General features: G+C 38.1%; 1 protein-coding gene across 1 annotated transcript in view; it reads right to left on the reverse strand.

Moving 5' to 3' along the window:
• Positions 1–27,595, reverse strand: part of THSD7A (thrombospondin type 1 domain containing 7A) — a 444,687-nt gene that overhangs the window by 51,623 nt on the left and 365,469 nt on the right. The window contains exons 10-13 of the mRNA XM_065939654.1: positions 23,355–23,487; positions 21,845–21,948; positions 7,683–7,877; positions 5,964–6,227 (exon numbers count right to left, since the gene is read on the reverse strand). Coding sequence (XP_065795726.1) covers positions 5,964–6,227; positions 7,683–7,877; positions 21,845–21,948; positions 23,355–23,487 — 696 coding nt within the window. The remainder of the gene's footprint in view (positions 1–5,963; positions 6,228–7,682; positions 7,878–21,844; positions 21,949–23,354; positions 23,488–27,595) is intronic.

The raw sequence follows: 27,595 nt of genomic DNA on the forward strand, positions 1-27,595 counted from the left end.
GAAGTTTTATTGGAACATAACTGTGCAATTCACTCACATATTGTCTTTGGCTGCTTTCATGCTATAACTGCAGAATTGGGTAGTGTTTACAGATACCTTTTGGCCTGCAGAACCTGAAATATTTGCTTTCGGCCTTTTAGGAAAACATTTGATAACAAGTAATTTAGCCATGGACAGTGGAGCCTGGTAGGCTACAGTCTATGGGGTCACAAAGAGTCAGACATGGATGAAGCAACTGAGTGTGCACGCAACTTAACCTAAAAGCTGATTCTCAAGTTTCCCAGAGTCTGTCCAAGTTGGTAAGTATTTGATAGGTATCAACAGCAATATATAAAATTACTTTTAGGTGATAGGAGACCTATGTATACGTAATAGCGTGTGCTCAGAAAAGCTAGGCTTTTCTGCTTATTTGACATTAACAGATGATAAAACATCACAAATAAAAATGAGTTCAATTTTAGAATACCTGTTGATGGTGCATTGTGGCTTAAACTCGATACGAGGAACATCAAAGACAAATATGCTGAGAGTAAAGATTGAAGAGAAGTGTCTGGAAGAAATTACATAATTCAAAGAGCTCAAGACTTGAGCATCTGGCACTTTTTCAATTTATTCCATTGACCTTGAAAGTGTTGTTTTGAGATAAATCTAGTAGAAATGTTATTCCTTATTTTCTCAAGAGAAGTTGAGTGGACACAAAGAGAATTAAATAAAAATTCAATATTCCCAATTAAAGTTGCAAACACAGGCTGGGAAAAAGCAAGTTGTCACAGTTACTAATATAAACCAAGAGATAAGCTGTTGTCCAAACCTGGTGTTGTACAAATCAGGCAATTCTGAACCTATATACAATTTAGTAGGCAGAGAGAAGCATACATACTTGATGAATAGCATATAGAAAGTTTGTGGCATGTATATGTTTTATTCCAAAGATCTCAGTTGTTCTCAGTGATCTGTTTGATTATATCCCAGAACTGTGACAGAGGGAAGGACACTATTTGAAAAAAGTGTCCAAGCCTGACTGTGGATCAAACACAGCTACAAAAATTCTCTCCAACTCTTCACTCATTCATTCATTCTACAAATACTTACTGAGCACCTACTGTTCTAGTGCTTGGGATACATGAGTGAATAGAGTAGTCAAAGATAACTTCATCAATCCATGTTTTTGTACAGGAGATACAACATAGATAAAAATATAATAAGCAAATTACATGGAATGTTATAGAGTGATACATGTTTTTGAAATACAAAATGTTGAGCAGAAAAAGGGGTTTGGGGCAATCTGGGTAGGGTTGAGGGACAGCATAATAAAATCTGTCACATTTCAACAAAAATCTTGAATACATATACCTTGCATAAGCTAGAATACCTCCATGATTCTTTAAAATATCGAGGTTAAATGATATCATAATTCCGGAAATTCTACCTCCTGTTCTGGCAAATTTTAAGAGTGATTAACTGGAGAAGTACCTAGTGCTATGTGCACAGGCAATCAATTTCTAGTAAACCAATCAAGTTCTTTGGAACAGACCCAGATGCTAGGAAATACTGAGGGCAGGAGGAGAAGAAGGCAACAGAGAATGAAATGGTTGGATGGCATCGCTGAATCAATGGACGTGAGTTTGTGCAAACTCTGGGAGACAGTGAAGGACAGGGAAGCCTGGCGGGCTGCAGTTCATGGGGGCAAAGAGTTGGACACGAGTTAGCAATGAACAACAAGAATAATCAAGGTCTTGGAGGATTCTAGCAGTGAGGAGAAAATGTGTAATTTGGTTTTTGAGTGATTTACAGTCTGTTGCCAATAGTGACACTGTCCAAGATTTCACAGCAAAAGTAAATATACATAGTTTGTATTATGAGGTTAGGAGAGATAATAGCCAAAAATCTATTCATATATTAACATTTGTGTAGGAACTATATTTAACACCATGTATCAGGAGGGGTGAACATTTATTTGGCTCCCAGGTATACTTTAAGATCTGATTTTTGGAGTATTGGTATTGCTTTTCAGTACAGAGTCTATCACTATGAGAAATTCCAGGCAGAATTGTGCCTTGAGTTACAGATGCTTTTAAAAAAATGGTAACCACACGGGAAATGACCTAAAATAATATACTTAAACTGATGACAGTCAAACTGTTTTATAAGTATAATAACTGATAATATGAACCACAGATGGATAACACAGATTAAATAGAAATGCCATAAGGCTACTATTGAACAGGACAGGGGATTACTGTCTTTGCACTGCACACACGTGGGGATCAATTTTATGTTTAAACTGAAAGCTGTAAGAGACTTTTCTTGAAAGCCACTTTAAAACCCCATTTGCACCATACATCTGGAAAGCTGATTTGGCTGAGCAAAGGCAGGGGTCATAGAAACTGCAATTTAGAGAACGCCTAGGATAGGGTACCAAAGTGATAGCATTCCACTACCAGGATTGACAGAACATCAGTAGTAATTCCAAAGAAATCAGGTAATAGAGTCAATTTCCCCAGACTTTGAATAATACTGTTAGTAAACACTAAAATATCCCACTGGATATGCATCATAGATCAGATTTAATGAGAAAGGAGAGATACTGGATAGACACAAAGAACTAAATTGGAACAGTTCACTTTATCATTGGTCCTTTCACAATTTCCATGAAGTTCAGTGATTCCAGGGACCCACCTTTTTCCTAGATATGCTTTTCTTTTAAAATACAGTACTGAATTCTTCACACTTTGAATTGACAGTGCTAAGGCAGGAAGTCTACTGCTTTTGGTCAATTTCAGTTTTTTTCTGTAGTTGTACTTTTTTCAAGGGATCAAACATTTTTGTGGAGAAGACTCTTGAGGGTCTCTTGGACAGCAAGGAGGTCAAAGCAGTCAATCCTAAAGGAAATCAGTCCTGAATATTCACTGGAAGGACTGATGCTGAAGCTGAAACTCCAATACTTTGGTCACCTGATGCGAAGAGCTGACTCATTAGAAAAGATCCTGATGCTGGGAAAGATTGAGGGTAGGAAGAGAAGGGGATAACAGAGGATGGGATGGTTGGATGGCATCACTGACTCCATGAATATGGGTTTGAGCAAGCTCCAGGAGTTGGTGATGGACAGGGAAGCCTGGTGTGCTGCAGTCCATGGGGTCACAAAGAGTCGGACACAACTGAGCGATTGAACTGAACTGAAACATTTTCACGAGAGTCACAAGATATTTTTAAAGTTTTTTTTCTTTTTTTGTCTAAAAATAAGATTGACTGTTAAGTGGTTGACTGAAATGCTCATGCATCTAATTAGCAAATCAGGGTAAAAGAGAGAACAGATGAGAGCCATTCTGAAAGATTACAGGCTATATGAAAAACAAATGATTATCTTGCTGATTCACTACGAGTAACAATTTTAAATGTGAGCAAACACTTACATGCTACAAGTCAGGAGAAACAATTTTAAAATGATCTTCAATTTTACATTTTAATAACTAACTATGGATCTTCTACATTATCATAATATAACCTCAGAATGGGAAGTGCATTTATATTTTTCCTGCTATTTATAGCACCTATGTTATTTACCTTCTATGGAGAGTACATCACGTGAAATGCCGGCCTGGATGAAACACAAGCTGGAATCAAGATTGCCAGGAGAAATATCAAGTATCAGATATGCAGATGATACCACTCTAATGGTAGAAAGTGAAAAGGAACTAAAGAGCCTCTTGAGGAGGGTGAAAAGAGGAGAGTGAAAAAGCTGGTTTGGAAACTCAACATTCAAAAAACTAACATCATGGCCTCTGGTCCCATCACTCCATGGCAAATAGAAGGGGAAAATGTGGAAGTGGTGATAGATTTTATTTTCTTGGGCTCCAAAATCACTGCAGACAGTGATTGTAGCCATGATATGAAAAGACACATGCTCTTTGGAAGGAAAGCTATGACAAACCTAGACAGCATATTCAAAAGCAGAGACATCACTTTGCCAACAAAGATCTGTATAGCTAAAGCTATGGTTTTTCTAGTAGTCATGTACAGCTATTAGAGTTGGACCATAAAGAAGGCTGAGTGCCAAAGAACTGATGCTTTCGAACAGTGGTGCCAGAGAAGACTCTTGCGAGTCCCTTGAACAACAAGGAGATCAAAGCAGTCCATCCTAAAGGAAATCAGTCCTGAATATTCACTGGAAGGACTAATGCTGAAGATCCAATACTTTGCCCACGTGATGCAAAGAACTGACTCTTTGGAAAACACCGTGAAAGACTGAAGGTTAAAAGAGAAGCGGGTGGCCCAGGATGAGATGGTTAGATAGCATCACTGACTCAATGGACTTGAGCAAAGTCTGGGAGATAGTAGAGGACAGAGGAGCCTGGTGTGCTGCAGTTGATGGGGTCGCAGAGTTGGATACACTGACTTAGCAACCGAACAACAAAAATGTTATTTGATACAGAGAATAAAAAAGCAATTACAGAAGTTTTTCAAGGCATACTAAACTTAATATTGTTCTAAATGCATAGAATAGTCTTAAATTTAGAAATGCACATATACTAACCTGCAAAATTCTTATATCCAGAGCTTCAACATAATGGAGTCTTATAATGGGGGCTCCTATCACTAGACTTTGATATAACAGTAATTATGAAATAAGGTAAAAAAAAAGTCAGGGTTTTTGGAAACTTCATTTTGGTGACAGATTTAAGAGATTCCACAAGTGTGTCACCATGATACCCCATAATGGTTTATATATGTGAGGTGATCCTATTAGTTCATGTTGTCTTCTGAACTATGTAATAAAACTGGAGGAGTTCTGTTCTAATAGCAGAAGTTATTTCAGCAAGGTTGGTGGGTAACTACCATGTACCTCTCTCCTAGTAGTTTAATTCATCTTTCTCAGGTCACCTCCATGAAGGGAGGAAGATCACTGTCCAAAGTTGGCAAATATTGGTACAAAAATATTTTGTGACATCTGTGACATCCTCAAATGACATCTGTGATTCAGGCTGACCCATGGGAAACTGATCTCATTCCATAATAAAATGACAGATACATTAAAAGAATGAAGAAATATTGCTTAAAGCTGACTATATTATGACATAGAACCAAAGAGTTCACTACATACTTTGGTCAAAACCACTCTTTACAAATTTTTGACAACTCATTAACACAGTATCTTAGCTTCTTTTTTTGATATGCTTTTTGATTCTTTAAAAGCAAACGTTTCCTAACTCTACATACCTTTTTCTGGTTTTGTTTGTGTGGGCCAGCCTCAACTTAATGATGAATAAACAAAAGATGCTCGAGTTTTCATGAATTATGGCTTTCAATCTTTCTCCTCTGCCACTGAATGTACCTTAGGCACATCACGAATCTTGCCAGTTCAGTTCTTAAAAGTCTGTCTAGTTCAAATCTTTATTCTCAAATTATACTCGCATCTTCTGTATTCCTCCCCACTGTCTGTACACAGACTGGCTGGGGATTGTCAAGCCTACTCAGCAGACTCTGCATCAGCCCCAGAGGAGGTCTTGGGCACCGTTCTGCGTCCATGTAAGGCTTCCCTGCCTGCTCAGTCAGTAAAGAATCTGCCTGCAATGCAGGAGACCTGGGCTCAGTCCCTGGGTTGGCAAGACCCCCTGGAGGAGGGCACGGCAACCCACTCCAGTATTCTTGCCTGGAGAATCCCATGGACAGAGGAGCCTGGCGGGCTGCAGTCCGTGTGATCACAGAGTTGGACACGACGGAACGCCTATGCACTGCACAGCAAGGCTTCCCTGTCCCTTTGGGACTTGGTTGCCAGCTTCTGGACAAGGAGACAAGTGCCACTGAAAGTCCTGTTGTGTATGAATGATAGGCAAACAGCGTGGTGGTGCCCCAGTGCTCCGTGGAGAACTCACTCCGGTAACCTCTCATCTCCCTCCACTCTGAGACATGTGCGTCTCAACCCCAAAGATAACAAATGTACGAGTGAGGAAACGCTGCGCTACCGTGGCTGTTGCACCGGGACGTCTCCACGAGCCTGCCGTTCTGGTCGTAGCACGCCATCGCCTGGTAGCGGTATCCTTGCCCACACTCCTTGCTGTCTCCTTGGACCTTCCCCCCCAGCAGCACTTCGGCTCTCCCCTCTGGCAAAATGCAGTCGGACCAGTTTCCCACAGGCTGTGCGTTATACTTGTCACAGGGGCAATACTGCGTCTCAACCAGGGGGTACAGATGAGAATTCTTACATTTTTCCTTCTTCTTACTTTTTCCTGTGGAGAAAATTAAGTTGGAAGACGCCGTTATTAATACCAAGCATCCCTAAGTTTTTTTTTTTTTCCCTTTCCTACCTTCCTTTCTTTATTTTTAACTGTATTCAACTGTAGCCTATAAATAAATGCTAGTTTCTCCCTCCACAGTGCTTTTTATGAAGGTTTTTGTTAGCACTGGGTGCTTTGCATGGTGAAAATTTTCTTTTTTCTTCTCAATTAAAAATAGCCCATTTTGAATAAGGCCCTAACTGTTGTGCTGAATTTTACACTCCTCGAAAGGATTAAAATCCTCCCAAATGATCACATTCTTTCACTGACTGGGGAGTCTGAAGTAACTGCATAAATATCTCCTTTATAATCTGTGCAAAATTATGTCATGAAGAGAGACAGTCACTGCACAGGCCCACACAGTTAACTAACTTTCTGTTGAGTCCAAATAGATGGTATAGTTATATAAGGGGTTATAGTTCAGAAAATCAGAGTTTCGCATTTACTTTTCTGATAGTGATTTCACATCTTTCAATAGTCCTGAAGAACAATCATTTTGACAAACTTGCTGATTAATGTAGGGAATAATGATATTAAAAATGAAAATGTTTAATATCAAATAAAAATATTAGAAATACTTTATGTGTAAATCTAAATAAATTCTCTTGTAAGATAAAAAGAGTGTATAATAGTAATATGTCCCTGAATAAAACCATTATTTTAATTAGAGTACATATATTTATGCCATATATATTAATTATATTGCACATAACTAGTTACATATGTCTGACATATATATTTAACTTTCATAAGCTGCCTTATACAGTTTTCAATAGTCTTCATTATGACAGCTTGTCCATCTTACCACTTCAAATTCTGAATACTCTACTAGTATGAATATTTTTAGGTTTCTTTGGCCACTGACAGTATTTTTGAATGCATCAGAGTTTAGTTCAGCATGATGGCTCCTGTTTCTGCTTGTTATGCTTTTTACCACTGTGACTATCTTTTAAAATAAAGCTTTCAGATACAGAATTAATGTCATATTTCTCTTGTAGATGATGAAGGATAATCTGAGGTTGTGACAAGGAGGACGGCTTAAGAAAGTCAAGTTTCAACCTCTCCCTATGTTCTTAAGAAACTTTTTTTCTAAGCACCTCACAGTCTACCGGTAATTCAACAAAGGTACATGTTTAAACCAAAAAGTAATCTAGCAAAGATTGTTTAGGCAGACAGAGTTCAATTTCCAAGGCTACTTTTTCTACTAAAAGTACACAATGCATCTGTCACGGCCACCTTATGTTAAAATCCAGCTCTGAATCCACTGCCATATTAAGTGTTAGGACAGCAAGAATAAGGCATATCCGTGCATTTTCCAAATACATTGTCAGAACTATCTTGTTCTGACTTTTTATTATGTTTTTCTGCCTTGGCAAGGGCTGGCTTTGGTATCCCAATTATTCTTACCAACGATAGTGCGCTTTCTGGTCCTAACTGCGCCGCAGTCTCCGTTGCATGAAGAAAATCTGGACCAGCTGGTGAGCTGACAGTCATCTTGGCAAGGCATCTGGCAGGCTTGGGTGAGTGCTGGCACGGGGCCTGCATACCGGAGGCATTCATGGATGCCAGCCTGCCCTCCATCTTGCTTTCGACAAGTAATGGCTAAAGGAAAAGCAAAGGGCTATTTATCATGAATTTGAATGTCTGTAATTACCCTTAGTCAGGAATTAACCTAACATTGTTTTACTTAGTCAGAGAAATCCTCTTTTGATTCTTTATTTGCAGCAGAAATCTGGTAGGAGTGTTTCTAGTAATCACAGTGGTCATTAAATTGATCCTATAGCATTTAAAAAATAACAGATAACCATCAGACACAACAGAAGCAAACACATGCACACAGCAGTTTTTATTAGATGTTATTAAGGATTTTAAGGGTTCCCTGGTGGTTCAGATGGTAAGGAATCTGCCTGCAATGCGGGTGACCTGGGTTCAAACCCTGGGTCAGGAAGATCTCCTGGAGAAGGGCATCCATTCCACGATTCTTGCCTGGAGAATTTCAAGGACAGAGGAACCTGGCGGGCTATAGTCCATGGGACTGCAAAGAGTCGGGCATAATTAAGCAACTAATACTCACTTTCAAGGATATTAAGTCATATGTGGATTATATTTAGAAATGAATTATTTAAAAGAGAAAATAGACAGGCTCTGCTGCCCATGGAAATTTTCAGGCAAGAATATTGGAAGGTATTGCCATTTCCTGGATTCAATCCACATCTCCTGATTGGCAGGCAGATTCTTTACCACTGGGCCAGCTGGGAAGCCCATAGAAGGGTCTTAGTGGCAGTCAACTCTTTGGAAGGTCTGGGTGGGGGAGAATGCTTATGAAACTTGTCACAGAGCTCCATTTGCATAAAAGAAGCATGTGTCTTTCTAAAATTACATTGAAAGCTTCTTGTGATGGCTTTGAAGTGATTAACGATTAATGGGAGAGGGTAGTGTCAAAGTCCCTCCCTACTTCCCTCTGTGTACAAGTTCTTCACATGCACAAATAACAACCATGAGTTTAAAATGAAGACAAGGGTGGGACGCACTGAGAGAGTAGCACTGAAATATATATATTACCATATGTAAAACAGATAGTTAATGGGAAGTTGCTGTATAACAGAGAAGCTCAACCTGGTGCTCTGCGGCAACCGAGAGGGCTGGGATGGGGTGCGAGGGGGGAAGAAGGCTCAAGAGGGAGGGAGCATACGTATACTTATGGCTGATTCATGCTGGTGTACGGCAGAAACCAACACAACAGTGTGAAGCAATTATCCTCCAGTTAAAAAAATTAAGACAAAACTTTTAGCAATCTTAATCTATCACACCATAGTTGACATTTCCAATAACGACATATGGAGTCTCAAAAAAGGGTCAAATAATTTTGGTTTACATATTTTAGTTTTCCCAAGATGTTGTTCAACTGAATTTTTAAAACCAACTCATTGTTTATTACCTGTTGAACATAGACATAAAATTGCTTTAAGGTAAAAATGTCTTAAAAAGAGCAAGTGATATCTAAGTCCTCTTTCCTCCCGCAGCCATTTCCCCCCTATTGGTTTTAGAAATAATTCATTTCTTATTGAGGAAGCAGAAGAAACATTTAGACCTTGGTCCTAAAGTTAAGTCTTCATTGAACCAGCTGAAATGGCCCAGTCAGACTGATTGACATGGCCCTTTCAGCTTTATGGTCTAGACTGACTGCAGCTGGTCTCTGCTATGCTCAGAACTCTATCATCATGAAAAGAAGGTGAAGAAGCCTGACATTTTGATCCTAAATTATCATTAGGGCACACAGGGCTCCAGGTTAGATAGGACACTCTGGATCTGTACGCTAAAACTTAAGTACAGGAGTGTGTGATGGGGTGTGTAAAAAGATTGACCAGTTTTATCCAGTGAAGACTTTCTCTGTGTACAGTGAACACAACTTGTTGGTACTGCTCTAGGAAAAGTTGCATTAATTGGACAAATGCAAGTGAAAACACTTATTTCTTAGTTTTAGATTTCTCTTCATTTAATATGTACAATACTGGAAGAGCCAATTTGTATGAAACGAACAGAGGCCCATGAATTTTAAAGGTATGAAAACCTGGTTGAGGGGAGGATGGTAGACTTTAGGAAGTTGATGTGACAGGAAAAAATATTAAGTGCTCCAAGAGACTCTCACCTCTTGGAAGAAGAGTTGTCTGGTGGACTGTGGTCATCAGACCAGTGCCAGGTAGAGGCTCTCACATCAAGCTGCAGATGATCATCACCTGGATAGCTCTAGGAACATGTGCATGCCCTTGCTAAACTCCAACATTCTGATTTAACTGGTTGAGGGCAGGGTCCCAGGCATTAATATAATTTTTAAAACTCTCTGGGAAGCAACAGTTAGAACTGGACATGGAACAACAGACTGGTTCCAAATAAGAAAAGGAGTACATCAAGGCTGTATATATTGTCACCCTGCTTTTTTAACTGATATGCAGAGTATATCATGAGAAATGCTGGGCTGGAGGAAGCACAGGCTGGAATCAAGATTGCCAGGAGAAATATCAATAATCTCAGATATGCAGATGACACCACCCTTATGGCAGAAAGTGAAGAAGAACTAAAGAGCCTCTCGATGAAAGTGAAAGAGGAGAGTGAAAAAATTGGCTTAAAGCTCAACATTCAGAAAACTAAGATCACGGCACCTGGTCCCATCACTTCATGGCAAATAGATGGGGAAACAGTGGAAACACTGGCTGACTTTATTTTTCTGGGCTCCAAAATCACTGCAGATGGTGACTGCAGCCATGAATATTTTTTTTATGCTTTTTATTAAAAAAATTTTTTTTTCTTACATGTGTTCCCCATCCTGATCCCCCCTCCCGCCTCCCTCTCCATCCCATCCCTCTGGGTCTTCCCAGTGCACCAACCCTGAGCACTTGTCTCATGCATCCAACCTGGGCTGGTGATCTGTTTCACCCTTGATAGTATACTTGTTTCAATGCTGTTCTCTCTGAACACCCCACCCTCACCTTCTCCCACAGAGTCTAAAAGTCTGTTCTGTACATCTGTGTCTCTCTTTCTGATTGCATATAGGGTTATCGTTACCATCTTTTAAAATTCCATATATATGCATTAGTATACTGTATTGGTCTTTATCTTTCTGGCTTACTTCACTCTGTATAATGGGCTCCAGTTTCATTCATCTCATTAAAACTGATTCAAATGAATTCTTTTTCATGGCTGAGTGATAATCCATAGTGTATATGTACCACTGCTTTCCTTATCAACAGCCATGAAATTAAAAGACGCTTACTCCTTGGAAGGAAAGTTATGACCAACCTAGACAGCATATTAAAAAGCAGAGACATTACTTTGTCAACAAAGGTCCATCTAGTCAAGGCTATGGTTTTTCCAGTGGTCATATATGGATGTGAGAGTTGGACTATAAAGAAAGCTGAGCACCAAAGAATTGATGCTTTTGAACTGTGGTGTTAGAGAAGACTCTTGAAAGTCCCTTGGACTGCAAGGAGATCCAACTAGTCCATCCTAAAGGAGATCAGTCCTGAGTGTTCATTGGAAGGACTGATGCTGAAGCTGAAACTCCAATACTTTGGCCGCCTGATGTGAAGAGCTGACTCATTGGGAAATACCCTGATGCTGGGAAAGAATGAGGGCAGGAGGAGAAGGGGATGACAGAGGATGAGATGGTTGGATGGCATCACCGACTCGACGGACATGGGTTTGGGTAGACTCTCTCACATCAAGCTGCAGATGATCATCACCTGGATAACTTTGGGAACATGAGCATGCCCTTGCTAAACTCCAAAATTCTGATTTAACTGTTGAGGGCAGGGTCCCAGGCATTAACATCATTTTTAAAGTTCCCTGGTGATTCAAACACACATCAGTGAAATGAGACCAGTGCTCTAGTTGGCAGTGTATTTCCAGAGGCATCAGATACTCCTGGAATGCTATTCAAGTTGAAGATTTCTGGATTCATTCCAAAGCTCCTGGATGAGATCTCTACGTGTGGGGCCAGGGAATATGCATTTATTTTCAAGTTACTCGGATGGTCCTCATGCCCATTCAAGCTTAAGGCCTACAAGCCTGCGTATTCAAGTCACTGGGATATGTTTGCCTGAGACTTGTGACTAAAACTGAAGGTCCTCTGGTGTCCAATTTCCCAAAGCTTGACAAAGGCTGAGCACATGGGAATGAGCTAAGGGGTACAAGGAGTAGACCAAAATGAGCGCCAGGTAGGTGGGAGGACTGTTACCTGTGGATTGGTATAGGAGGAATCCACAAAATGCAGTATATTAATAAGCTCATGTGATTTTGCAATTCTCTCTACACCTGCTTGAACACTTTATACAAAAGAAGCTCTGATGGTTTGCGGCCAAAGTTGCCCCCAAGGATGCGTAAGAGGAAGGACTGATAAAGAGGAAAATATTAGATCTTTACTCATCAAGATATGTAGGAACCTCAAAAATGATTATTTTGGAAAACAAGAAATTTAACCATAAGAGTTCTAAGCTGTTAATAGAGTCACGCTGTTTATAACTAAAAGAAAAAAAAATCTACAAAACTAAATTCATGTTCTTTGAAAAAAGATGAGTTTTATCTAAGCATCCAATTTGGCTCTCTGAAATACAGACTTGACTATAAATCTTTTAAACTAAATGCAATTGCCTTGGGTTCTCCATTAAGGTTTTATAAGGCTCTCTCTCTTATAAATTTTATTTCACAATTATTCCAACCATCATCACATTAAGGGACATGAAAAACCAAAATAAAGTAAAACTACTATCAACACGATTCTAGAAACTAATTTCTTCTGTGCAAATCTATATCATTTACATAAATCTAAAGCCTATATTCCTGTAGCATGCAAACTCTCAAAAAGTATTTCAAGTAGTTCAAAAGAAAAAAAATGTAAAATTCCCATATTTGTTCTCAGAAACCCATTCAGCACTCTACTCCCTTTATCTGAGAGTTTTGGCAGTGTATTTTGAACGAATTACTTACGCAATGTTATCCAAACAAGCAGCAACAGTACCATTTGTACAATATATTGAAACTTATCATACATCTCAACTTGTGTCTATTCTGACTTGGAGGAAATACAACAATTCAAACAGGAATGTAATCTGAAGTGAACTTCCTGCTATTAGGGTGAAGAAAATATAAATGTTTGGAAAGGAAACCATCTGAATTCTCAACTTCATAAATCTTAGAAATCATCTTAAAGCATAAGACACTGAAAATAGGGTGGTTTTAACTATAGAAAAGATGCATCATCCTAAGCATGATTTCCTAGCACCTGAGAAATCTCCATATACACAGAGAATCGTATTTACAGGGGCAGAGTGTGTATCTTGTGAATAATTACGCAAGTTTTCTTTTGGGCTGAGGCCTTATGAGGAAGATGGCCCAAACCCATGCTGCCCTATGGATAAATTACCATGGAAATGAGCATGAAAGCTTCTTAGTGAGGTCAGCATATATAAAAACAATTATTTTAAAGCAAAATTCCTTCTTATATCTATGCTGATTATGTCAATCTGCTTTATTTATAATGTTATTTATATGAAGCACAGAAGTTATTTAAGTGTCATGGACGGGCAGCTTCTAGCAGGCTGAAAGCCTAGAAGATATCCATGTGACTACCTTGGGGGTTACTTGTAAATTAAGCAAGGCAAGCTCAGCCCAACAATACTGAGGAAATGTTGAAAAGATAAGTAAGAAAGCCAGTTTCTTCAAGTAAATGCTCTGAAGAAAGGAGAACAAATTGCTATATTAAAGGTGACTGAAGAAATATTCTAACCAAATGCAATGTGGAGACATTCAAGAATCCAAACTGGAACAAACTGCTTGTAAACAGACAATTTTGAGACAGTGGGGGACAGTTAAATACGGTATGAATATTAGACGTGGTAAGAATTACACTTAATTTTGTTTAGTGTTATAATAATACTTTCATTATGTTTAAAAAATTAGATGTATATCTTAACTAGGCGTTGTTTTAAAATACTCCAGCAAAATCTCTTCACATGTGTGAGGAGCAGCTGATGACCAAGAGTGACAGCATGTTACAATCTGTTCAAGTTATGTCAGTGATGACTACACTGCTACTATTCATGACATCAGTCTCTCTACTTTCGTGTATCTTTGAAACGTCCCATAAATTTAAATAAAAAGATTAATAAGTAGAATAAGTAGAGCCAATCCCAGAGTGTTTCCATGTAAGTTGAATTTTGAGTTACGTTTTAAAGAGGAGAATAATAAAGGTTTCTGAAATGAAAGGGAATAGATAACATTGGTTTGAGCTAAAAGGACATGGGTATCTGGGTTATGCATATATGAGTATGTAAATGGAAGGCTACTGATGCAGCTCTGAAGTAAATCTAGTAGAATTCAGAATGGAGTTGCTCATCTTCATTTTTTTGAAGAGGAATGAAATGCCCTTACTATTCAAGATGCACCAAAAGAAGGTATTCTACTGGTCTGTGGATTACCCTTCAGGATGTAAGGCCAAGTTGTCATTTTGTCTGAATAATTAGAGTGAAATAAACGACTAGATTGAAAATTCATACACAGAAGTTCATTACAGGAAACAGAATAAGATCAATGCCCGAGTGGAGTGAAAGCTGTTAGATTCTGTGTAAGGAAGAGTTCAAGGAGCTCTGAGGCCTTATTTATTAAATTGAGCCATATTAACACGGCTTTTCCCACAGCGACCATGTCTGGGTAAAGCTGCAGACAGAATATGATCAGCTGACTGAGCAATTAGAGGAGTAATTTTTTTTCCTATGGTATTACAAAAGAAAAAAAAAAGACAATAGTGAAAATGGATCATGTAGAAATAAAAGAGAAAAAGCTTAATGTGAGTGGGAGCTAGTTACCAAGAGACCTAATTGTGCTTAGAAATAAGACCAAACCTATAAATAATGCAAGAGGGCTCCAGTTCTTTACTACGTGGATTTAATGATCTTGGTCTTTCTCTGTGTGAAAGAGATTTTCACGGACAAGTCTGCCAAATTACACTTCCTAATTACAATTTGTGAATGTAACTCTGGCCGAATGGAAAGAAATGCACCTTTTTTTAAATTGATCTTATATGGTTACCAGAGATCTCTAGTCTCACTGATACTCTTAATACATGCAAAAGTCCTTGTGTAGAGACTTACTAGGAAATAATAATCAGCTCCCTGTGGAGCAGCACAGACCAGGGTCAGTTAGATCCTTGACTGGGAGCTGGGAAGGGTTAACTGACTGCATCACAGCGAACAGGGCACTGAGGAACCATCACAAAGACATCCCCGTGTCAAGCATATTCTATCAGCTATTTAAAAAACAGCAAATGCTACTCATTATTTTATGACAGGGCTCTCAGAGATCTAAAACAAAACCAAAGTTCCCAAATCAACTAGAATGCTGATATTCATAGAAAACTAGAAAAAGTAATTTAAAAGCAGAAATAATTCTAGAAGTTTTAAATAACAACTTATATCAATGAAGAATATGAAGATATTGTATAGTAATTAGTAAGCATTAATAGTATGTATATAATATTAATATAATTAATATTAAATATCATGGGCTTCCCTAGTAGCTCAGATGGTAAAGCTTCTGCCTGCAATGCAGGAGACCTAGGTTCAATCACTGGGTCGGGAAGATCCCCTGGAGAAGGAAATGGCAATCCACTCCAGTATTCTTGCCTGGAGGATACAGGTGCCTGGCAGGCTACAGTCCATGGAGTCTCAAAGAGTTGGACACAACTGAGCAACTAATGCACACACACACACAATATTATATATTAGCCCAAAGAAGAGTTTAAAAATTATGTCTGCACAAATTTCTTTACAGCAAACTCCTTGGCTCTTTTCTACCTAGTTCTCTTTCTATGCCATTATTTTCATTCCTATTATAAAACAATCTCTGAAAATTAATAGATTAATGTGAGTTTCTCAGCTAAATTGGCCCAGATCTTCTGGGCCTAACCCCAATAATGCCTCTAAGGTATAATCTTTTAGAAATTAACTGAGAGAGAGATACCAAGGGTGCCAATACTGTTTAAGCCACTATTTGCTCACAAAAACATAACAGCATCAATTATAGTTAAATACTTATATCTCACCCTCCACAAATTCATTTAGATTTAATTTTGTTGAGAGGAAAATTAGAACCTTCCTTTTTATTCCTAGACTTTCCTTTTATAACCTTTTTAACCAACATGTGATACAGGGTAAGGACTCCCAGGGCCCGGAGTGTCCCTTCCCTGCATACAATTGAAGTTTTTTTTTTTCTATGGTCTGGACTTGAGAACACACCTGAATCAGGCTGGCTTCCATGTAAAGACTGATGTCGGATCTTAGCGATGGATCAACATCATAGTGGACATTCCCTGGCGTGCAAGGATACAGAGTGTGTGGGAGATCAGGCAGGGTTGACCCTGGGGACTATTAACTCTAGTTCCATCTAAATTACAGAAAATACACTTGGCAGGAGGTAGCATCAAGATCAACACAGAGACTGAGAAAGAATAAATCTGAATTTATGAAATCCAAGGATCTAATCTACGATATTTTTGGATCATATTCCTGATATAAATATGCCATAAGGTATAGACACTGTTAAAATATATATATTAGTAGTGATTGATATTACTCCCTTAGGACAGTTATAGAGAAAAAATAAATAAAATGTCCAAAACTGTCATTAATATGAGCCACCTCTTTTATTTTGAATGCAAATGTAATGATGCCTCTAGCTACAGCTGTAGGGCTATGTTTCAATGACATAGTCACTGACCAATCAATAATTTAGCCCTCTAAATGCCACCTAAACTGTAGAAATGTGAGCAGAGAAAAGAGACAGTAGAGGTTACAATTCTATTAAAAGTTTATACCAAGTGACTTGAATAGCACAAAGCAAATATAACCTGTATACACTTAAAAATTAAATAGACTGCAGATATAATTTTGTTATTTGCATTTCTTTTACTGACAATATTATAAGAAATATGCCTATTTCAAAAGCCTTCTAAAATTTCCCTGTGAGATTTAAGAATGATTTAAAGTTGCAAAACCCTGTTAATCCCTTCTTTAAAATTCTTTTTCTCCTCTCTCTTTTCAGTGCTTATACCACTAGATAAGGAATTCCCTGGTGGCTCAGCAGTGGCGAATCTGTCTGCAATGTGGGAGATAGAGGTTTGATCCATGAGTCAGGAAGATCCTCTAGAGGAGGAAATGGCAACCCACTCCAGTATCCTTGCCTGGGAAATCCCATGAACAGAGAAGCCTGGTGGGTTACAGTCCATGGGGTCACGAAAGGGTCGGATGTGATTTAGCGATTAAACCACCACCACCACTGCTAGATGAAATTTTCTGGAAGCACCATTCTCAATATCCAAAGCCTTGATACAGTTCCTTATTACTCCTAACTCCTTATTGTGTTCTAATGTAAAGCATTTCCATAGAGAGTACTTTCATATAGGTTTGAAATACACAGGATGTAGACCTGGTCATGACTGCGTTTACCTGGCTGGAGTAGAATCTTCCGATCTTCTTACACCTGTGTTATCCTAACTCGTTTGTGGGGAAGGCTGATTCTCATTCATTTGCTTCACAAGGAGTGCCAGCACTGGGATGATAAGCAGCTACTGTCAGTGACTTGTTAAAGAGACTCTGGGAACGTAACTGCTTTCCATTCCTTTGCAACGCATCACCGTAGCTGATAGTTCCTACAGCTGGAGTTATGCTGATAATAGAATTGAGAGTCAAACTGAACATCTGTCTATACTGGCTGTGCTGTGCTAAGTCCCTTTAGCCATGTCTAACTCTTTGCAAATGCTATGGACCATAGTCTGCCAGGCTCCTCTATTCATGGGATTCTCCAGGCAAGAATACTGGGGTGGGTTGCCATTTCCTTCTCCAGGGTGTTCCCCATGTAGGGATCAAACCCGCATCTCTTAAGGCTCCTGCACTGGCTATTTTTGTTGTTGCTGTTGTTGTTAGCAAGTGGCTAACAGTAGGTACGGGTGACTCCATATGAGGACGATGAGGGCAGCTTGCTAGAAGCTGGTAAAAGAACTAAGAGTTATATTTTTTTCTACTATTAGGAAAGGCTCGAGTCATTTTGGAAAAAATGAATGGTGACTTTCCAAGTGTTCTTCTGAGTGATGTGTAGTATATGAGACACATACATTATTTCCTTTCTATTCATACTTAGTAAATTAATTCTTCTTTTGGTTCATACAGCATTTTTATTTACTGAAGAAATCTAAATTAGCACTTCAAAATGTAGTTCACATCAGAATGAAGGACAGAATAAATCCTGTTCTTTTTGAGTCTTGAAATGCAGTGTTTTGCAATTAGTTTAGATAAAAATCTAAATTTGAGCTGAGATTTCATAAGATTTTTAGTTATAAGAGGAGATTCACACAGAGTATTTAACTCTCTTTAAAAAATAATCCCCTATGCCACACACACTGAAAGTGTCAGAGTTAAAAACTATATGATCGTCTTTGACTTACTTAGGTCCATCTCTGCTGCTACTGTCTGCTACTATGTCCTAAAGTTATTTTCTTCTATTACATGTTGAAAATCCATTTATTTTTACCCATTTTGACTACAGTGGTTCCAGTCTGAGTTCTTCAACCTTGCATTGCTACAACAATGCCCTGGCTGACATCCAGACCCATGTGTCTTTATCTTTCTAACTTACTCTGTACACGCTGACAGATAAAACACTGCTTTCATCAGTTCCTTGCTTGCACCACTTATCGAACAAGGTCTAAAATACTGATTCTGACATTTATGGCCCTCTACAAAATTACCCCGGGCTCCAGCTCACATCTTCAGAGCTTCAATCTATCCACTTGTCTGTGAACACATTTAATTTTTTTTTGTTTTCCTTACCTCCGATGCTTAACTAATAGACTTGCTCTCATTTTCTGTTCTTTTCTCCTTTCTATTTAATCTAATATTATGGTACAAGTCAAGTCCCAGCTCATCCTTTAGATCTTTCTTAAGCTCTTTATGTTCAAATGACTACTTCTGCAATGGATTGGTTTCCGTCTTTATCTCCGCCTTGTTAGGCGATGCTACCAGTGATCTCATTTCCCTAAACAAATTAAGTTCCCTGGGCTGAACATCTTCATCCCTTCTTAACACTCATGACTCTTTCTGCACAGTCTTCTGAATGCAATCAGAGTCACAAGGGTGACTGGAATTAGAAAGTCTGAAGTATTAGGAAGGGGGAATAGCTTCTCCATAGTCTTTGCTCCAGAGAAGGCAATGGCACCCCACTCCAGTACTCTTGCCTGGGAAATCCCATGGATGGAGAAGCCTAGTAGGCTGCGGTCCATGGGGTTGCTAAGAGTCGGACACGACTGAAGCGACTTAGCAGCAGCAGCAGCAGCAGTCTGCTCACTGATAATAATTTTTACTACATCATCTTACAATTTAGTAAGATACTAATTTCTTACATTCTTATTTTAATTATTCAAAAGAGCACAATTTGGCATTTTTAAAAGTCTCAGGATAAGGGCAAAGATGGAAATAAAACAAGAGTCTGACAGGTCAATTGTGCAGAGGGCTGAAAACAGCCATGACCATCAACAAAAGAATTCTTTGCCTTTCTACCATTAATACAAGATATTTTTACACTCTTAACTCTCTCCATTTCATACTTCTATAGGAATGTAGGCTCTGAGGAAAAAAAAAAATCTTTATCAAGGCAACAAAGAAAAAGATTATCTTCATACATAATTTAAAGGGGTTCTTCTAAGTATATTTATGCAGACATTACTTGTTATAATGAATAGTCAACTACAAAGAGGAATAAGCAGAGGTTTTCAGATTTGGAAATGAAAAGATCACTGGTAATCACCAAAAGAAATGTTTTATATAGACTGTGTCAATAAAAAACTAAGGACCCATGTTAATACTGTTGCTTTTATGCCTACAACAATCTACGCACACATTCATTAGGCCATGATCTAACAGGAAGGGGGAAGGAGTTAGCATTTAATGAAGATCTACTCAGGTGGTAAAGAATTTGCCTGCAATGTGGGAGATCTGGATTGGATCCCTGGGTTGGGGAGATCCCCTGGAGAAGTGAAAGGCTACTCAGTCCAGCATTCTGGCCTGGAGAATTCCAAGGACTGTCCAGTCCATGGGGTCGCAAAGAGTCGGACACGACTGAGCGACTTTCACTTTCACTATGTGCAAAGCACTGTAAGGATCATTACTTTCTCAGCCTCAGAGAGAGGAAATGAATAAGCCAAGGTTGTGCAGTCAAGTAAAAGAGTTCAAAACTAAAGCTGTTTTCACTCTGTGCAGTTTTCACATCTTAGAATTCCCTCAGTGCCTACAAAAATATAGTTTTCAACTGTTTTACCTAAATTCATGTCACACTTTGATGGCAGGATATTATCTGTGTATAGACTGTAGGATACGAAAAAAATTGTAACAGATCATTTGGTCCAGCCCTCTTTTCTTTTTTTTCTCCATCTAAATAAACTGAGACCTAGAAAGGTAAAGGGATGAATAAAATTCACATTGTGTGAGTGAAAGAACTGGGACTAAAATTTAGGTTTCTTGATTTCTAAATGCATGCCTATTTTCATTATTAACTCTATGCAGGGTCCAGACTGTATGCAAATGTATGCTTGATTCAAGGAGAAATTAGCAGGGCATGACAAGAAAGCCTTATATCACTCAATTTCTCATGAATGGTTTGAAATGGGGAGAAAGACTTTCAACTCTAAATACCTAAGTTTCTGAAACTGTGAAGGGAGAGAGTTATTTTTCAGCCAAAGCTGATGGTAGAGGATACAGGATGAAACATAAGCATTAAAACAAAATCCTGAAAATCACTAACTAGTTAATGTTAATTGTAAACTAAATGTTTCCAATGAAGATTTCTAAAATGACTTTCAAAATAGAAGATTTTTACCAAAAATGATGCTATTTTTCTTTTCAAATTTAAAAAAAAGCAACCTTTACCCTGTAAAGAAAAGGGGTCCCAGATGAAATCAGCAAAAACTGTAATCCAATTCTGTATATTCACACTTTTGCAATATCATCAAATATGTAACTACAAATGAGGGTGCAAAACATGTTTTTGTGAATTAAAGAGAGGAGGTTATGTATTCAATTATGTATTCAAAGTATATTTTAAATATGTATCTGGAATTAAATGCTACAAGCAACACGAGTAAAAAGAATCATGTACTCTTTACAGAATGAATTTGCTACATGTATAAAGAACACTTTTCAAAGTTTGGAATGAAAGTATTATCCATAATATCTAGTAAATAATCATGGAAAGCTGGAAATATTTCCATATTTCATTTCTGCAAGATACCATGTTATCTAGCAGTGTCGACAGATTGCAGTCCACATATGGCAGGTTTTGAGTACATAAGTTTGCCATTTAAAAATCAGTACTAAATATGAACTGAATTGGGGGTAGCCATGACAATGACAAGAAAGTCATTGCTGAGAATTTCTGGGAAAGTTAACCAATTATATTACATTATATGCTTGCACATACATAATGCATATGGGCGAAGATGTAAGAATCTTATTGACTGTTAAGGTGACAAGCAAAGCATTATGGAATACCATGAGCCAAAAACTAATTACAAGAACAACAACAAAAACAAGCTGCACTGTACATTCTGATCATCTTTCAGATAAGCATGAATGGAAGTGCAATTAGAGGAGCTATGTTCAATCCCTGGGTTGGGAAGATCCCCTGGAGAAGAGAATGGCAACTCACTCCAGTATTCCTGCCTGGAGAATCCCATGGACAGAGGAAGCTGGTGGGCTACAGTCCATGGAGTCACAAAGAGTCGGACACAACTGAACAACTAAAACAACAACAATGACAAATGAACTATTAATGTCAAAGAACAAAAGACACCACTTAAAAAGACAGGTCTCTGTGTTCTGGTTTGTGGTAGAATGGATAGTAGCAGATTTTTATGTGCTCTGCTTGCCTAGTGTGGCATCAGAATAACAAACTCTACAGGCAAGCTAGTGGTTAAATTAGTGATGCTGGAGAAATGTGAAGCAAATCAACTGTGGAATGGGGCCTCCCACCTCTTGCCTGCCGTCCGGGCCCACAGCCCTCCTGCGCTCCAGGGCTGTCCTGTTGCACGCTCCAAGGGACAAGCTGGCACCTGCGCCATTTGTGAGTCTTCCACCTACATGGAAAGAACAGAAGCCACATAGAGAGAGAAGCAAAGATGCCGGAGAAATCATAGTGATACAATGCCAAGGAGCCATGACTCTGACCACTACAGAAAGGGATTTGACAATGCTTCAGTCCTATCCAAATTCAATTTAAACTTCATCAAGGAATTATAAAAAGCAGCACTAAATATAAAAGTAGTCTCTATGGCAGTGGAGACAAAGGTCCATCACTGTCAATTCCTACAGGAATGAACTCTACTGATAGTATTTAGCCTTTAAAAATTTCAAATTATTAAAAAAATTTTTTTTTAAGCTACATCATGAAGAATGTGGGATCTTAGTTTCCCAACCAGGGATCAAACCTGTGACCCCGCTCAGTGGAAGCAGAGCCTTAACCACTGGACCACCAGAGAAGTGCCACATTTAGCCTTTTTAATGGTTAGGATTGACAGCAAATGTAGCAGATAGTACCAGAAGTGATGTGTTTCATTTTAAAAAGGTATATTTTATTTTATAATCAAGTTGTACAACTGCATTCAAGACATGAGCCTTTTGTATAATGCTCTTTTGATTATCATCATAGGGGTAACTCAGAAGGTGCAATTTATAATACACTTCACAAAAACAAATCCCCCAAACAAATAAGTTTGGGCTAATAGTTAAAGTCCATCATGTAACCATACAATTACATTGTCTGTCATCTAAGAATTAAATACAGATAAACTAAGATGACAAATTTGCCATCAATTTCATCTTAAATTATTTTGTGATCACACATTCCATCAATTGATGCCGTAATATTTCATTTGTTGGCACAGCAAGTTTTGTCAGGACTGCAAGTTTTCACTACATCAAGCTTCAATTAGGTGCGTCTTAAAAATAGTTATGGAAAAAAAAACATTTCTCTAATAATTATCATGATGATGATATATATAGCTTCAATAGCTTTAATTTCCTTGAGGTGACCAGAAATGAAGAGAGCAGACATCTTATTAATATCACTGATATAAAGATGTCATTTCCTGAGCCAGAATGCCAGCATTCATGAAGAATATGTGCTCTCTGGAGCTCAGGGGGGAAGGACTGCTTTGGCTATTTTTGAAAGCACATGTTTCATAATTATTAATCACTTTTCTGCATTTCCTATAGTTTATATCAACAAAAGAATTTTCCTCAAGCTCCCGAAGCTAAAAATAGAGCTTGGAAGTTTACACAAGTGTATGTGTCCCTGGAGATGGTTTTGGCAGCAAAGCAGTTCTTTAAAAAAGGCAAGAGATGGTGCCCACAGTCATAAACATCCTCAGCTCCACTGAGTCTGCGCATAGTGTTCGCTTCCTTTTCTTAACGTCGGCAAGCGTAGGACCGGAAGTGTTTCTCTCAGTGCGTGGCTCACAAGGCTTTTCTTTCACCCCGTTACCTGTAGCTTTGGCACGCTTGAGGGGCCTCGCAGGCCTTCTCCTCATAGAGTGGATCCGTGCAGTCCTTGCCTCCGTTGGCTGGCAGCTGAATGATGACCCGGTGCCGAGTCTGTTTCTTGATTCCGGAGTCCCCTGGAATGAAGCAGCTTTTTAACCTTTGTTCTCTGCACTGATTAAGAAATCTCTAAATACCAGCCTGTGTGAAGAAATTACATTGCCTCCAGCTACACGTGCTTTGACATCCCTGAATGAGAGGCCTCATCGAGTCATTTCCTCAATTCTCCCAAAGACTGCTTATATTGGAAGCCCAAGCAATTTATATTAAAAATGTGAAGAATGGAGAAAATAGTTCCATAGTCAGCTGGCCTTCCTAAGGCTCAGTTACAAAGGGACTGCTCTGTCGTATGTTTCTTTCCCCTTGAGAAATATGACAGATCTAATTAATTTATTTTTCTCTCCCTTAAGTTTATTTTCATGCCATTTCATATATAGCCCTGTTTACCACATGGGACTCACACACATCTAATGAACCTTTCTTATGAGAATATATTCAATGTTTTATGTGAAATTCTATTTCTTGGCTATTCACTTAATTTGAAATGTATAACTCATAAATTATTCTGGTCATTCATTATTCATGTTAAACAATTTAAGATCTTTAATTCAGGTCACATCCTAAACATCTGAGCTGTAATTTCCTAGAGGCAGAATTTTTAGAGAAGCATTCAAAATAGTAATAATTATTGTAAGTAAATTACTCCAAATTATGTTAAAAGACAATGTATCTAATTAAGATTTACCTTAGATGAAGATATCAACTTAACAGTGTTACTGATATAAAGTTGTTCAGAATTTTTTAGTATGAAAAACAGGTGACATATATGACTGACAGCTTTGATAAAATATATCTCAACTTACAATATATACATTCTAAGGATGAATAGTCATGTGTCATTTAAGAGAGTTCCCCTGAAGCATTTACATTTTTTCATAAGACAATTAAATATTTGAGATGTAGACTACAAAAACAGAGATATTTACAAGGGTTAGTAGCCCTTAACACAATGAAAATTTAATCAGAAATGAAATGCTGCTGCTGCTGCTAAGTCACTTCAGTCGTGTTCAGCTCTTCAAGACCCCAGGGACTGTAGCCTACAAGGCTCCTCCGTCCATGGGATTTTCCAGGCAAGAATACTGGAGTGGGTTGCCATTTCCTTTTCCAGAAATGAAATGAAATATCCTTAAAGTCATTGTAGAAAAATATGATTGGATGATTAGAAGTTTCCAATAAATGGAACATCATTTTACATGGAGTCAGGGTTACCCCTCAACATGGTCTGGCCACTGATTCCCAGAAATGTGAATTGGAGATGCCTGTATTAGATAGGAGAATGGGTCAGATTAGGGAATCCTAAATGTCTGATGATGCAGGATAATTTCTTTGAAAAAAAAAAAAAAAACTAAAAACATTTCTCGGCATATACCTAGAACTAATAAATGAGAATTTTTGGGATCTGGATGTTGCAAAACTGTGGATGTGGGAATCTGATTTTGACAAAGCTTGCTAGGAAATGGTGATAAACAACTGAGTTTGAGATCTATTAGGAAAATTGACCCTGTATGTCCCAATTTAAGATTCTAGGGTTTGCATGTAGCTTTTTAGGATTTTTCCTATAGTGGGGGAAACTTGTACTATTAATGACTGTTTTAACTATTTTAGTGAACAACTGGAACACTATAGGTAATGACATAGGGAAATATGAGGTGGAGGTAGTTGGTAGTAGAGTGTTAACACATTTGAAAATATTATCATAGGCTTTTAAAAATTGTAGCAATTATAGTCTGAATGTCAACTGCAACTTTTACATATTAAGTATAATTTATCTAAGAAAGATCTAAGGAGTGCCAATAGGACTCTTAGTAAAATTGGCAATGCTATCTTCATTCATTATATTGTTCACTGTCCATTATTTTTAGACCCAGGTGATAAATTCCTCTAATAATTTAGAGCTAGGAAAAATATTGTTTCCCTTCAAAATCTGTTAAGAACCCACTGTGCTTCAATTTCTTGCTTTATTCACCAGAATCTCAGAGTTAAATTTCTCAAGTACAGAAGCTTACCTTAACTTTGATTTTACATTATAAATTCTCTTCTCCCTTCCCTCTACCCTATTTACTACCTGACTCCATGCATTTTTTTTACACTATTATCTATTACTTTCCTTATGTTTTATATTTATGATCTGTCTTTAATCTTTTTAAAAGACTGAATGAGCACTTGTATTATTTGTTTAGCATTGAGGGAAGGAGGAAGACACGTGTCTGTTTTTTAACAGGGGAAAAGAGGGAAAGAGTACAGAGGGGTCTTTGTTTCCCGGGTGGTTGAAATTCTTGAGTCAGTAACTTTTTTTAACCGGCTGATAAAAAACAGACACAGAATTTAGGTCAAGGGATCTGGAGACTGGAGGGGAGAATGAGGTTAATATCAGTGGTACCATATAGATTACCTAGATATCACTTGGTATATACCCAGGGTGTTCAGATAGGAAGCAGCAATCAAATGTTAGTATTTCAATTCTAGTTTGTTTACTGACTTGAAAGCAAAAGCCTCCTAATATAAAACTCTGAAACATTCTAGTGCCTTATCACCATCTCCACAAGCTTGTACTAGGTATATATAAGACTATGATAACTCTTTTTCACTTCCATAATTGATTCCACAATGGGAATGAATCCATTTATTCTTATAAAAAGTTCAAATACCTTAAACTTGTGCAGGCCACAGGGTAGGGATTGTGACCTGATTAAAATGGAACATTCCAAAGCCATAACACCTAGAGAGGAAGTTTAATGGAGCTACACAGAAAGTGTTACGAAATCCACGTTCCTATGAACTAGGAGATTCATTTCTTCTCAGCTCTCAGTTAATGAATTACTTATACACGCAACGAAACAGCGCTGTAGAGCTCAGGCCAGCTATAGAACCCTCAGATCAGAGTGCAAGGGGAGAGCTACAGCACATGTTCAAAAAAATTAAATAAATAAAAATGGAAGCTTCCCTACCAATTACTTGAGTTAGTACATGTGGAACTTGAAAAGTTCATAGTTCAGTTCAGTTCTTTGTATTTATACCACTTATTGCATGTGGTGGGGATACATACACAGTTTCCATTTATCTTTGTATTTCAGCAAGAAGAGCAATGGTCACACAGAGTAAAGTCTTAATAAATGTTTGCTGAATGAGCAAACACATTTCATCTCACTTCTTTTCAACCGGATTATAAATTAACATCTTCTGTTCTTTTTTATCCATTTCCTTATAGAATTATTCATATGGATATTAAGTCTGTTCTTTAGTTTTAATAAGAAAAAAACAAGGTATCACTTTCATTGGAAATAATGAGAATGGGAAAAATAAAGGAATATTCCTGTAGTGTTTATACTTGAAAATACCTGCCTAGGATAGGTAGAGAAAAAAGGGATAACCTAGTTATGTGGTAATGGGCCACAGAGACTCAGAGGATATATAACCTCTCACTCAGCTACACACTTTTCAGTTATCTTAAGACATTCAAGGTAAATTTCACTGGAGAAGTTTCTTGATAGAAGGATTTAAAGGGCAGGCAAAACCAAGCTGGGTTAAGCTGGAAGTGAGGTAGATGCCAGGTGGGGCAGCATAGGGATAAGAAATCGAAAGGGAAGCATTTCATGTAAAAGGTAAAATGTAAAGGCAGTTTTGAGCCCATCGGGGGTAATTCTAGAAGAGTACAGCCTGAGAGCATCAAAGTAGAAAAGGTGACTCGGCAATATCCCTTCCAGCCCTCAAGTCAATAAATGTAGTAAGAAAAAAAAAAGAAGCAAACAGATTGTGAGCAGTCAAGTGTATTATTTGATCAAAAGTATTGATTTTTTAAGATTAGTTACAAATAATTTATATGCATAAATGTTTTCCATCTTTAATAAAGCTCTTTGTAAAGAAAATTTGGAAAAGTTAACAAGTACACTGGTTTGAGGATCAAACTACTCTCTACTTGATACTGATGTTTATCAACATTGATTTTTCAAGATGTTATCATTAGAGAGGGGCTTCATTGGTGGTTCAGGTGGTAAAGAATCTGCCTGCAATGCGGAAGGCTTGGGTTCGATCTCTGGGTTGGGAAGATCCCCCAGGGAAGGGAACCCACTCTAGTGTTCTTGCCAGAAGAATTCCATGGACAAAGGCTATAGTCCATGGGGTCAC

Source organism: Muntiacus reevesi, chromosome 6 (assembly GCF_963930625.1).
Source record: "Muntiacus reevesi chromosome 6, mMunRee1.1, whole genome shotgun sequence".
NCBI classification, from domain to species: domain Eukaryota; kingdom Metazoa; phylum Chordata; class Mammalia; order Artiodactyla; family Cervidae; genus Muntiacus; species Muntiacus reevesi.